This window comes from Sinocyclocheilus rhinocerous, unplaced genomic scaffold, assembly GCF_001515625.1.
Source record: "Sinocyclocheilus rhinocerous isolate Xijiao unplaced genomic scaffold, SAMN03320098_v1.1 scaffold1605, whole genome shotgun sequence".
NCBI lineage: Eukaryota > Metazoa > Chordata > Actinopteri > Cypriniformes > Cyprinidae > Sinocyclocheilus > Sinocyclocheilus rhinocerous.
In genome coordinates this window covers 640,324-653,932 of record NW_015627373.1, presented here as the reverse complement: position 1 = coordinate 653,932, position 13,609 = coordinate 640,324, and the positions used below count along the sequence as shown (strand labels likewise).

The window sequence follows — 13,609 nt, the reverse complement described above, 5'->3', positions numbered from 1 at the left end:
TATCCTAGATGTTCTATGTTCTAGAACGTCTAGAACGTTCTAGAACGTCCATTATAGAACATTCTTTAGATTATTACAAGAAACTCCCTGCAACAATCTGGGAAGGTTACTTTTTTAGTTAACTAAAAAGAATTTTAGTATTTTTATATGCTTTTTTATTTTAGTTTGAATCATTTTGTGTGCTTTTGTCATTTTTTTGTTTTATATTTTAAAAATATTTTTTAGTTATATATTTCGCTTTAATTTATTGCTAAATAGATTTTTTTTTCAATTGTGTTGCCAAAGACAAATAGTGTGAATTAAAAACCCAAAAAGTAAAGCATAATTGTGTGAAACATGAACAAACGTGTACTCCCAGCTTATCCCAGTTTTTTGTTTCTCATAATGTTCAGGGAAGGTTAACTAATGGTCATAAAAATAAAACGTAAAAATAGCATATGAGAACGTTCTGTATAAGTTCTCTTTAGATTATTACAAAAAAAAACTTCTGAAATAGTCTGGGAATGTTTGTTTTTGATTGAAAAAGTTCTCTATCGTTCCCCAGAAATAACCAAATATAATTGCTGAGATGTTAACCAAGGCAGGGATGGGCAGTGTTTATGATACATGTATTCCAAATACGTATTTCAAATATAAAATATAATTTGTATTTGATTGTATTATACCAATTTGTATTTGATTGGGTTGATGAAAATGGCTTCATATTTTGAATCAAAATACTTTAGTGTTTTGTATTTTTGTAGTTTTAAAATACTGTAAAATACTTTGTAAGAAGTCTACATGATGATATAATAAAAATACGGCCTCTGATTGGTGCCTGCTCAGTAGTTTGCCCAGACTTGTTACTACACTATTAATGTGTATGTGTCCTCTATACTTCTATGGCTCTCAATAGATTCAATGGTTGGAGTTGTGTTAATACTCCTTGACAAGTTCTGTTGCTACTTTCTGATAATGTTTCTGGCTACATTTAAAAAAAAAACATATTGATCATTGAATAATTGTTGAAATGCTAAAATGTTTGTTTTCAACTTCCAAATATATGTCCAATGATTGATAAATAAATATCTGATTGCTGAATATTGTACCCTAATTGGAGTAGCTGTTTAGTAGGATCATAATTTTGCATACCATTTCATGAATGACTGCCTGACACATAATAAATGATTAATTAGTTAGAAATTAGTTGCTATGAATACAGGTGCCATCAGTCTTCTTATGAATGACTCAAAGTAGGCCCTTCATTACCAAACACCAAGTAACTAAATTAGGATACAATTATGAGTCATTTGCAAACTGTTAAATACTAAACATATATATATATATCCTAGATGTTCTATGTTCTAGAACGTCTAGAACGTTCTAGAACGTCCATTATAGAACATTCTTTAGATTATTACAAGAAACTCCCTGCAACAATCTGGGAAGGTTACTTTTTTAGTTAACTAAAAAGAATTTTAGTATTTTTATATGCTTTTTTATTTTAGTTTGAATCATTTTGTGTGCTTTTGTCATTTTTTTGTTTTATATTTTAAAAATATTTTTTAGTTATATATTTCGCTTTAATTTATTGCTAAATAGATTTTTTTTTCAATTGTGTTGCCAAAGACAAATAGTGTGAATTAAAAACCCAAAAAGTAAAGCATAATTGTGTGAAACATGAACAAACGTGTACTCCCAGCTTATCCCAGTTTTTTGTTTCTCATAATGTTCAGGGAAGGTTAACTAATGGTCATAAAAATAAAACGTAAAAATAGCATATGAGAACGTTCTGTATAAGTTCTCTTTAGATTATTACAAAAAAAAACTTCTGAAATAGTCTGGGAATGTTTGTTTTTGATTGAAAAAGTTCTCTATCGTTCCCCAGAAATAACCAAATATAATTGCTGAGATGTTAACCAAGGCAGGGATGGGCAGTGTTTATGATACATGTATTCCAAATACGTATTTCAAATATAAAATATAATTTGTATTTGATTGTATTATACCAATTTGTATTTGATTGGGTTGATGAAAATGGCTTCATATTTTGAATCAAAATACTTTAGTGTTTTGTATTTTTGTAGTTTTAAAATACTGTAAAATACTTTGTAAGAAGTCTACATGATGATATAATAAAAATACGGCCTCTGATTGGTGCCTGCTCAGTAGTTTGCCCAGACTTGTTACTACACTATTAATGTGTATGTGTCCTCTATACTTCTATGGCTCTCAATAGATTCAATGGTTGGAGTTGTGTTAATACTCCTTGACAAGTTCTGTTGCTACTTTCTGATAATGTTTCTAGCTACATTTAAAATAAAAAACATATTGATCATTGAATAATTGCTAAAATGTTTGTTTTCAACTTCCAAATATATGTCCAATGATTGATAAATAAATATCTGATTGCTGAATATTGTACCCTAATTGGAGTAGCTGTTTAGTAGGATCATAATTTTGCATACCATTTCATGAATGACTGCCTGACACATAATAAATGATTAATTAGTTAGAAATTAGTTGCTATGAATACAGGTGCCATCAGTCTTCTTATGAATGACTCAGTCAGTGTCACTGAGTCAGTGTTGCTGATGCAAAGTAGGCCCTTCATTACCAAACACCAAGTAACTAAATTAGGATACAATTATGAGTCATTTGCAAACTGTTAAATACTAAACTGTTGGTTACTTTAAAACTAACCTTCATCTGGGAGATCACAGGGATATGTGAATATTTGATCTGTTAACTGGTTGCATATGTCAGATTTATTGCATGACTCGGGCAGAGAAAAGCTGTTGCTATCAAACATTGTTTACTCAATCAACCGAGTCAGTGTAATGGTGAAGAGATAGATCAAATAGGCCAATTGATGGAAGGTTTGTGAAGAAATTTTTTGCTACCTTGTAAAAGTATTTTTTTTGTGTGTGTATTTTTAAAATACAAAAATACAGTAGTTTATTTTGATACATTGTGTGACTGCTGTATTTTGTAGTTTATTTTGATACACTTAAAATTAAGGTATTTGGTATTTTATTTTAAAATACATTTTGTATCTTTGCCCAACCCTGAAACTTGGGTTATAATCAAAAGAGGCTGATGTAGATGAAGAGGTAACGTTAGCTGTGCTAGTCAGCATGATGCTAGCGACGCTAAGTCTATAGGATAGCGAGAGGTATTGATTACAGGGCTATATTTACACTGTAAAAACAACGAGAAATCACTGCCATACAAATATTAACTACATAAACCAACAATTTCACCAAATAAACGATTAAACAGCCAAACTGAGGTGTGAAACAGCACAGAAGTCATCATATGGGACCTGAGCGCTGTCCACCGACCGGTGCTGAAACACACACCCACGAATAACACACACACACACACACACACACGCTCCATTCACGCCAGTTCATCTCACTGTTTATCCTCTCTTTGTTTTTCCACAGGATTCACTCGTTCATCCGCGCATGCGCACCTCGCCCTGTCTGAGATTTTCTGTACGGTAAACGCTCCAGTGGCACAGACTCGGCGGGTCTCACCTCTTGTAGTCGGAGGAGAAAATGCCGCCGCTGGCCGGGTCGTGGCCGTACTCGGGCTCGCTGGCGGAGCCGCCTTTCTCGTCGCTGAACGCGGAGCTCGCGGACATCTCTGCTGCTGCTGCTGCTGCTGATGATGCGGAGCGGCGGAGAGTGCCGGAGACTGAGTCACGTCACCCGTTACGTGGTGCTGAAGCGGACAGGGCCGGGGGCGCGCGCATGCGTGAGCGCCGCGAGCACCTCTACGTGAATTTAAAATATAATGTAATTTAATTATTTTAATATAATTATATTTCATTTCATTCCTCAATACTGTAGTGACGTACGTTATGCAAAACAACGGAAATAATTACGAAAATTTAATTTAGCATCTGATTTTAGTAATAAATAATTAAAATGCAATTTTAATTAAAATACAAAAAAATCGTTTTAGCTGTATTTCATTTTATTTTATGTCCTCGTTTCCGTGTGAAGTATACAAACACATGATATAAAAATTAGATTTTATTTTATATTTTATTTCATCAGTACTGTACTGATATTTTTTATTAAAAAAAAACAAAAAAACAATAATAATTTAGCATCTAATTTTTAGCATATAATGTAGGATACTTTTAGTTGCATTTAATTTTATATGCTCAATTTCAGGTGAGGTATCCCAAAACGGGAAATAAACATTAAATACATTTTATTTTTTATTTTTTTATCTTTTAGATTTTATCAGGTATCCAAAACAAATGAAATAATAATGGAAAATAATTTCTTTTAGCATCTATTTGTTGTTTTCTTGAGAAATCTCATTGAACTAAATGTAATTAAAATACTATCATTCACTTTGAGTTGTATTTAATTTTATTTTCTGTCCTCACTTTTCTACTAAGTATGAAAAAACGGGTTTTGTATATTTTATTTTATTCCTCCGTACAATGTACCTAAACACACGTACACACAATCAAAGACTATAGAATACCCTATATGCATATAATGCCTTAAAGGGACTTTGGCACTATACAGAATAATTTCCTTTTTGAGAAGGATTTCATTTAGAGAAGAATTTTGAGAAAGATTTCATGTTTCATTTAATAAAATATAGAAGTGTACTTTTATTATTATTAGTTTTATTTTGTCAGGTTTACTTTCTAACCAGCAGATGGCGGCAGCGCTCCATCACGCAGATGCTCCTGTTGGCAGCGGTTTGGTCACACCTTGATCTACGCTGAATGACTCACATTGCATGTATTTATTGCATACATTATATTCCTAAAATCTCTTTCTTGTCTACTTATTTAACTAATGTGAAATGAAGAGCCAGAGACTAAAAATAGCAACATGACATTCCAAAAAGAACGCCATAACCTTGAGAGTCTGTCCTGTGAGTGTTCTGGTTTTCAGTTCTCAAGCCAAAAGCTGACATTAGCCTGCCTGAGTAAACATAAAACTTCTCTGTTCATTCATCTACCAAAATACTTTAAATCCATTCATGCCATTTCTTTAATGTAAATAGCAACATTCCATTATAGGTTTAAAGAGCCTGTAGTCGTCCATTATAGACTCGTCTCTTTCTTTGTTTTCTTATGGAACATTTGAGCTCTTTTCTCGGATTCAGGAAATCTCTCTTAAGTGGGAGGCGGACAAAAAAAAATTTCTGCTCTGTGTCATCATCATCCGACTGTGCTTTCATGTCAGAAACACGTGTTTATCTGCCTTGTTTTGCAACGCGGAAGTAAGCTATTTGTTATGTGCGAGACTTCCGATTCAAATAGCTAAAAGAAAAACAAAACAAAGTGCAGTAAACGGTAAAACTATTTGCGCTACAAACAATCATGAACTCGATAATACGTGAAAATAACATGATAACGAATACAAGTTTGCTGTATGAACTTTCCAGCATGACGGACTGTTTTGTTCAGCTAAAGTAACCGGAAGCGAATAACACCGGAAGCACCGCACCTTAATTTACAAATTTGCCACACCCGCTCTTAGCTACGTTAAAATAAGGTGGATACGTTTGATACGTTCACTAACACTAGTTCTCTAGGTTATTTACATCATGGCTATGGTCAAAACAGCATACTACATAGTACTATTAATTTCTACAGTATATAGGGTAGTAATAGTGAATTGGTGGGTTTTTGTTAAATGTGAGCCAAAATCATCACAATTAAAAGAACCAAAGACTTAAACTACTTCAGTCTGTGTGCATTGAATTTATTTAATACACGAGTTTCACAATTTGATTTGAATTACTGAAATAAATGAACTTTTCCACGACATTCTAATTTATTGAGATGCACCTGTATAATGATGCTGCTCACTGAGGCTGCATTTTTGATCAAAGATCCCGTAAAAGTAATATTGTGAAATCTTGCAATTTCAAATAGTAGTTTTCGATTTAAATATATTTACAATTTTATTTCTGTGATGTAAAGCTGAATTTTCAGCATCATTACTCCAGTCTTCAGTGTCACACGATCCTTCAGAAATCATTCTGATATGCTGATTTACTGCTCAAGAAACGTTTATCATCAACAGTTGTATATAGTTAATATTTTTGTGGAAACTGATACATTTTGTCCAGATTTAAAAAAAAAAAAAAACTTCAAAAGAACAGCCTTTTTTTAAATAGAAGGTCTGTGATGATTTGGGGTGCAATGTCATCTGCTGGTGTTGGTCCATTGTGTTTTTTGAAAACCAACGTCACTGCACCCGTTTACCAAGACATTTTGGAGCACTTCATGCTTCCTTCTGCTGGCCAGCTTTTTGAAGATGCTGATTTCATTTTCCAGCAGGATTTGGCACCTGCCCACATTGCCAAAAGCACCAAAAGTTGGTTAATGACCATGGTGTTGGTGTGCTTGACTGGCCGGCAAACTCACCAGACCTGAACCCCATAGAGAATCTGTGGGGTATTGTCAAGAGGAAAATGAGAAACAAGAGACACAACTGATCACCTCCATGCCACGCCGAATTGGGGCAGTAATTAAAGCAAAAGGAGCCCCTACCATGTATTGAGTACATGTACAGTAAATGAGCATACTTTCCAGAAGGCCAACAATTCACAAAAAAATTTTTTTTTTTATTGGTCTTATGAAGTATTCTAATTTGTTGAGATAGTGAATTGGTGGGTTTTTGTTAAATGTGAGCCAAAATCATCACAATTAAAAGAACCAAAGACTTAAACTACTTCAGTCTGTGTGCATTGAATTTATTTAATACACGAGTTTCACAATTTGAGTTGAATTACTGAAATAAATGAACTTTTCCACGACATTCTAATTTATTGAGATGCACCTGTATAATGATGCTGCTCACTGAGGCTGCATTTTTGATCAAAGATCCCGTAAAAGTAATATTGTGAAATCTTGCAATTTCAAATAGTAGTTTTCGATTTAAATATATTTACAATTTTATTTCTGTGATGTAAAGCTGAATTTTCAGCATCATTACTCCAGTCTTCAGTGTCACACGATCCTTCAGAAATCATTCTGATATGCTGATTTACTGCTCAAGAAACGTTTATCATCAACAGTTGTATATAGTTAATATTTTTGTGGAAACTGATACATTTTGTCCAGATTTAAAAAAAAAAAAAACTTCAAAAGAACAGCCTTTTTTTAAATAGAAGACTTTAATATTTTAAATGTCTTTACAGCCTGTTTTGATTGGATCCTTACCGAAATAAGAATACTTTAAATCTTATTCAAGCTTTTGAAAATCAACTTTTTAGGAGTACACCAGCATAGAAAACAAACATGGACTTTAAATGTGTGCCAGATGAGGAGGATTTCCCTTGTGGAGCCTTGGTTCCCTTGTTAGGTTTCTTCCTTGTCCACTTACACACCCGAGGGGTTTTTCCTTTGCCTGTTTGCCTCTGCTTGCTCACTTGGGAGTTAGTAAGATGCTATTTTTGGTAAAGCAGACTTGGAACAATGTATTGTGAAAGCACCCTTCAAATAAATTGAATTACCCACCGATATTCTTTCAGATGTAGTTTGAAAACAATAGCGCTGTTCAAATAAACGCCAGCTTTTCACAGGCCAGATCTGCGGTTGTGTTGATTAGATGAAGTTGTTTTTCAGCTGGTAACAGCTGCTTAGGAACTGATGCCTTAGAAGGAAAAACATGGAATGAGAGAGCAGATATACACACTAAAATAACCCGTAAACTCATATCTGCAGCAGTAATAGGGGTATAGAAGGGTGTAAAATCCATACAAGGAAATGCTATTTTAGGAATAGTTCACCCCCCAAAAATGTAAATTTGCTATAAATATACTCACCCTCAGGTCATCCAAGATGTAGAGGAGTTTGTTTCCTGAAATGTAGCATTACATTACTTGCTGACCAATGGATCCTCTGCAGTGAATAGGTGCCGTCAAAATGAGTCCAAACAGCTGATAAAAACTTCACAATAATCCACGTGATTCCAGTTCATCAATTAACGTCTTGTGAAACCAAAAGGTGTGTTTGCATTAAACAAATCCATCATTGAGAGGTTTTAACTTTAAAACGCTGCTTCTGGCAAAAATCCATAGCGCTTCCTCCAGTGGAAAAAGCCCATCCTCTGTCCTCTAACATCAAAATTCACTCGCATGTTTAGAACGGCTTTGGACTGACTTTTTTAAAAAAAAAAAAAAGCGCAAAATACAATTTTGGTTGAACTATTCCTTTAACTGAAAATTCAAAGATGGATTAGAAGCAACTCAACTCTCAAGATCCTCAGATTCCCTTTTATTCTCCAGTTTCACATTTGAAAAAAGAAAAAAAAAGAAAATAAAACAGCATTTTTACTTTTTTTATTTTTAATATATATTATAATACAGCAATCTCATGTTAGCAGTCCATTTAAACTCTTAGTACTGCCACAGTCTGGAAACAGCAAAAAAACAACAACAAAAAAAAACAGGAATTGCACTTTTTTGCTTCAAACAGGTTATAGACTGAATTAACAACCAACTAAAACACCAAAAAAAATAACACAAGGGAACACTAAACTGCTCATACATATATACCCATTTAATTGCACAAAACAAAAATACATAAATATTCATTATTACACAAATGTACAAAAATACTTGTACATTTCTACTTCTTTTGTTCAAATATTCTCCAAGCAGACAGATAGCAGAGGTTTGGTGATTTCAGGGCAGAGGAAGATGCATCGAAGGTCTGGAGGAGACAAGAACTCGAATCTGCTCGGTTCTAATCAAGATCACAAACAAACAAATACCCAGTGCATATGTCATCAGTTCTTAAAACTAGAAAACAAAAGTACACTGACTGAATTGCGCAAAAAAAAAAAAAAGGGTTCAAATTTCAGGTCTCCACCTTTCACACAAATCAAAGAAACCGCAAAAACAAGAGATTGAAAACATTTAGGGTCGGCTGGGATGGAAAAGAAAAGGTTTGAATTCTAAAACTCATGCCTTATCGCATGCAGGATGATGACCTCAAAAACAAACATCTATCAGAGCAGCTAGACCTGTTGAACGCCTGCGCCTGATTGGTTCGTCAAGCGCAGCTCTGGAAACAGAGACAGTACCGGGAGGTTTGTCAGAGTCCTCAGCATCTCAAAGTGCTTTGTAGAAGACTTCCTCCAGGAAAACAATCCTTCATGCTTAGATAGTCCATTAAATAAACCTGATTAAATTAAAAGCTGAGCCCAGTTGTCCCTCATTTAAACAGGAGGGAGAAACAAAAACAAACGTCTGGTAAGGAATGGCATCTGTGGAGACGAGAACAGCGCATCAGTTTACGGTCATCTACAATCATAGAGTACAATCAAGACTAGTGAGCATAAGCAGGAGGTGAAGTAAGCGATACTCACTGATTATTTAACAGAACTGGCGTGACTTCCAGCCCGGTTGAGAACTTTCAGAGGGAGAAGGGTACCAGCGCATCTACAGACAACATGAACAAGAGAAATTACAATGAGATCTTTGATATTTCAAAAGCTTCTCCTTGACCAACATGACATAATGGACCACAAATAATAATAATAATAATAATAATAATAATTATTATTATTATTATTATTATTATAACAATAACAATTATTATTATTATTTATTTCTATAATTTATTATTATTTCTATAATTTATGATTTATTATTATTATTATTATTATTATTATTATTATAACAATAACAATTATTATTATTATTTATTTCTATAATTTATTATTATTTCTATAATTTATGATTTATTATTATTATTATTATTATTATTATTATTATAACAATAACAATTATTATTATTATTTATTTCTATAATTTATTATTATTTCTATAATTTATGATTTATTATTATTATTATTATTATATTAAATTGAGTTATTAAATGTAACAACATTTATATAGATGTATATAAACACTGCATTACTAAATTTAATTTGCATGGTTTTAAAGAAATTAACATTTAAGTTTGTATATTATAATTAAACCACGTTCATATTTTTATCTAACATTTATAAATACTTCACATTTTATTTGCATAGTCTTATGTAAAGAATTTTTTTGAATGAATTTTTGTATTATATAATAATAATAATAATATCAAATTTACATTTCTAAAAGTATTTTGTTTCTTAAAAGTATCACTTGCATGTTGTATATAAAGAAAATTTACCTTGTTATTAAAATGAAATTATTGAAATGTAAGAACATTAAAAAAAAAAGTCAATATAAAATAAAGTAATGCATTTCTACATTTATATAAAAGAATGCATGAAATACTAGATAATACATGTTTTTATTCTATAATAATAAACATTCTAATTTATAAAATAAAGTTACATTTACAGTTTCTCAAATGTTTATTCTACAGTAAGCTACGTTATACTCAAATACCAATTTTAATAAATTAATACTTATATTCTGTATAAAACTAAAACAAACGAGCTTAACATTCAGAACAATTTAAACATCCAAAAAGAACCACAAAGCCAACTAAAACTAAAAGTTGCTGCCAAGAGGCATTTAAGAACCACTCACAAACGTTTAAGACGGTGTAAAAAGTCTTAACTGTAGGGGGCAACAACAGACAAACAAAAAAGAACCAGAAAGAGAGCAATTTCTACAACAGGCTCCGGTTTGAGCTGTGCTAATGACCTGACTGAGCAGGAAACTCTTATCAGTGCATCTATAAACATCTTTCAGCAAGATGACATTAACTCCTTTCCCGTCCTGCCTTCCCAAACCACGCCAAACCCCCCACTTCCCCAGCCAAGGGCAAGAGAACGACAACAATCAGCCTGGCACGTCCGTTTCAGCCCTTCACTCCGAGCTGCCCACGGCGTCGAGCGGCTTGACCAGCAGAGCGCAGGCCGTATAATCTCACTCTGCAGGTGTGTGTTGGAAAGCTCTGGATAAGGTGGAGTAAGAGAAAGCCAAGAGCTCGGTTCTTCCAGCAGTTTGACTGCAGACTTATAGTTGCGTCATCCCAGCTACATGCAAACATGCCGAAGGAATTCCACGACCATTTCCTTGAGCCAAATCCTGCAGGACGGCTAGAAGTTCTTCATATTTGATTAGGACCTTTATACAGAACATCAATATTGTTATTATTATTAGTTTAATATCCTCCCGACTCCCAGCTATGAAGTTTTGTCCTCTACAGAGGACATTACATTTTAACAAATTTCTCTGTGACCTTGCATGTCACAGTTTAACATTTCAAAAATGATATTTTTATGCTCTAAACTAAGTTATGACACGTTTTTTTTTATTTTTTATTTTTACTAAAATTCATAACTTTTTTTCCCCGGTAGTCAGGAGGATACAGAATATAAAAACACATTTTATGAAAAGCAGGAAATTATCAGCTTTTTATATAAAAATGTATGCCTTTTCTGTTTTTACAAGACAATAGTACTTTATAATGGAGACTTTATGTAACAATATTTTGTACAGACGGGAAAAGATTAAATATAGTTTTGCACAATTTCATATATAATATTATTTTAAATACATAATTTATCTAAATAAAGTAGAATGTGTATATACACACCATATAAAATATTTGTGGATATATGTAAATAAACATGAACAACCAACACGAACAAAATCTGGTATATCGTTTTTTTGTACATTTACATTTTTTTTTTTTCTTCCCACACACAAATAAAACTACTAATATATATAGTATTTATAATAATAATAATAATATTATTATTATTTTGATAATATGATAGTAATAGTTGCAATAATAATAATAATTATTATTATTATTATTACTACAACAACTATTACTACAATCATATATTATCAAAATACCAATAATAACTTCTTATACTAAAATGAAAAATCCATTTATTCTTTGGAAAATACAAAATGATCGTTGAACTCTGAAGCCGCTCAGAGTGACACTGGGCAGAGAATGTGTTAGCGTGTGGATCCATTAGCACTCGCTCTTACTCACCCAGAGGATGAAACCTTTTACAACCCCTTTGAGATCCTGACAAAATGCACTACAATCTTAACCAGTCATTCCAAACAGGATTGTAAAACATTTGTTTGGATCAGTTTTCTTTCTCGCTCCAATTTGTTTGGATAACGTCTCATTCTCTTACTTAAATAGCAAACAAGCTGAATTTAAGGCTTGATGAACCTGTGAACATACCGTACACGGCTCAAGAGACTGAAGTAAAACCTCTTCATCCATGACCTTTAGCTCTCACGGTGTTGCTATGACAACTACAAAGTCTAGCCATCCAATCAATAAACTTGATCTGTCAGCACAGTCTTCAAAACCAATCACATTTCATTAAACTCAAGCTAGCAATGCAAGACTGACAATAAACCATGACATTATCACCAGAGGAGCATAAAACACTTTAATATTAATTTTTACCCATTTAAACCTACAAGGCAAAGCATTTGTGGGGGAGAATTTTAACATGTGCTGCTTTTAATGGATCATAAAAACGCTCACACACACCGTTTTTTGGCTAAACTTTAACCGGCACCTCCCTGGGCACAGATTCACTCAACGACGATGCAATTAAAAACAGCTTTTCTCTGATGTGATCTCGCAGCAATGCTAGCAGGTCAAGGAATGCTGTTCTAAAGGGATTCTGGGTAATCACACCGGTCATATTCAGAGTGGACCCCTGACACCTCCTCTGGTTTAGCTGCGTCAAGTTGACCCATGGTCAGTTTTAACCAGAGCGTGTGTCAGGTGCATTATGGGAAAGTTAGCATACTGAACTACAAGCCACTGAAATGAAGGCTCATGTTATTATGTATGGATGGATGGATAGATGGATGGATGGATGGATGGATACACACACGCATATATATTAGTGCTGGGTAACCATTAATTGCAATTAATCGCATCCAAAATAAAAGTTTGTGTACATAATGTGTGTGTACTGCATATATTTATTATGTATATATAAAGAAACACACATGCAGTATATATTTAGAAAATATTTACATGTATATAATTATATTCATATAATTTATATTATAAATATATATATACACAATTTATATTATAAATATACAATACACATACATGTATTACGTAAACAAACTTATTTTGGATGCGATTAATCGTTGCCCAGCACTTAATATAAATACACACACGTTCAAAAGTTTGGGATCAGTAAGATTTTTCAGTAAGAAGTTTCTTGTGCTCATCAAGGCTGTATTAATTTGATCAAAAGTACAGAAAAAAAAACCTGTTGTTTTGTGAAATTGCAATTTTAAAAAAATTCTATTTTAATATACTTTAAAATGTAATTTATTCCTGTGATCAAAGCTGAATTTTCAGCATCATTACTCCAGGCTTCAGTGTCACATGATCCTTCAGAAATCATTCTGATTTATCATCATCATGTGTTTTGGTACCTGTGATACTTTTGTTTTTTTTCAGGATTCTTTTAAGAAACTCACACACACACACACACACAAGTTTGGAGTAAGTAAATGTATTTTTTTGAAAGTAATGAATACTTATATTCAGCAAGGATGTGTTAAATGGATAAAAAGTGATAGTAAAGACTTGTATTGTTAGAAAAGATTTTAATTTTAAATTAATGCCGTTCTTAACTTTTTATTCATAAAAACCAGAAGAAACCAAGTACGTTTC

At 32.8% G+C, this 13,609-nt stretch overlaps 2 protein-coding genes across 5 annotated transcripts in view; both read right to left on the bottom strand.

Annotated features, from left to right (window-relative positions):
- Positions 1–3,713, bottom strand: part of LOC107727587 (adaptor related protein complex 3 subunit beta 2) — a 57,542-nt gene extending 53,829 nt beyond the window's left edge. For both annotated transcript variants that reach the window (XM_016537507.1, XM_016537517.1), the window contains exon 1: positions 3,522–3,713. In XM_016537507.1, coding sequence (XP_016392993.1) covers positions 3,522–3,628 — 107 coding nt within the window. In that variant the 5' untranslated portion in view covers positions 3,629–3,713. The remainder of the gene's footprint in view (positions 1–3,521) is intronic.
- A 4,611-nt stretch (positions 3,714–8,324) lies between these two features.
- LOC107727566 (RNA-binding protein with multiple splicing) overlaps positions 8,325–13,609 on the bottom strand; it is a 16,526-nt gene continuing 11,241 nt past the window's right edge. For 2 of the 3 annotated variants that reach the window (XM_016537467.1, XM_016537474.1), the window contains exons 7-8: positions 9,345–9,417; positions 8,325–9,242 (exon numbers count right to left, since the gene is read on the bottom strand). In XM_016537467.1, the coding sequence (XP_016392953.1) occupies positions 9,352–9,417 (66 nt within the window). In that variant the 3' untranslated portion in view covers positions 8,325–9,242; positions 9,345–9,351. Of the gene's footprint in view, positions 9,243–9,344; positions 9,418–11,876; positions 11,972–13,609 lie in introns of those variants that run through there. The other variant, XM_016537481.1, reaches the window with a different exon arrangement.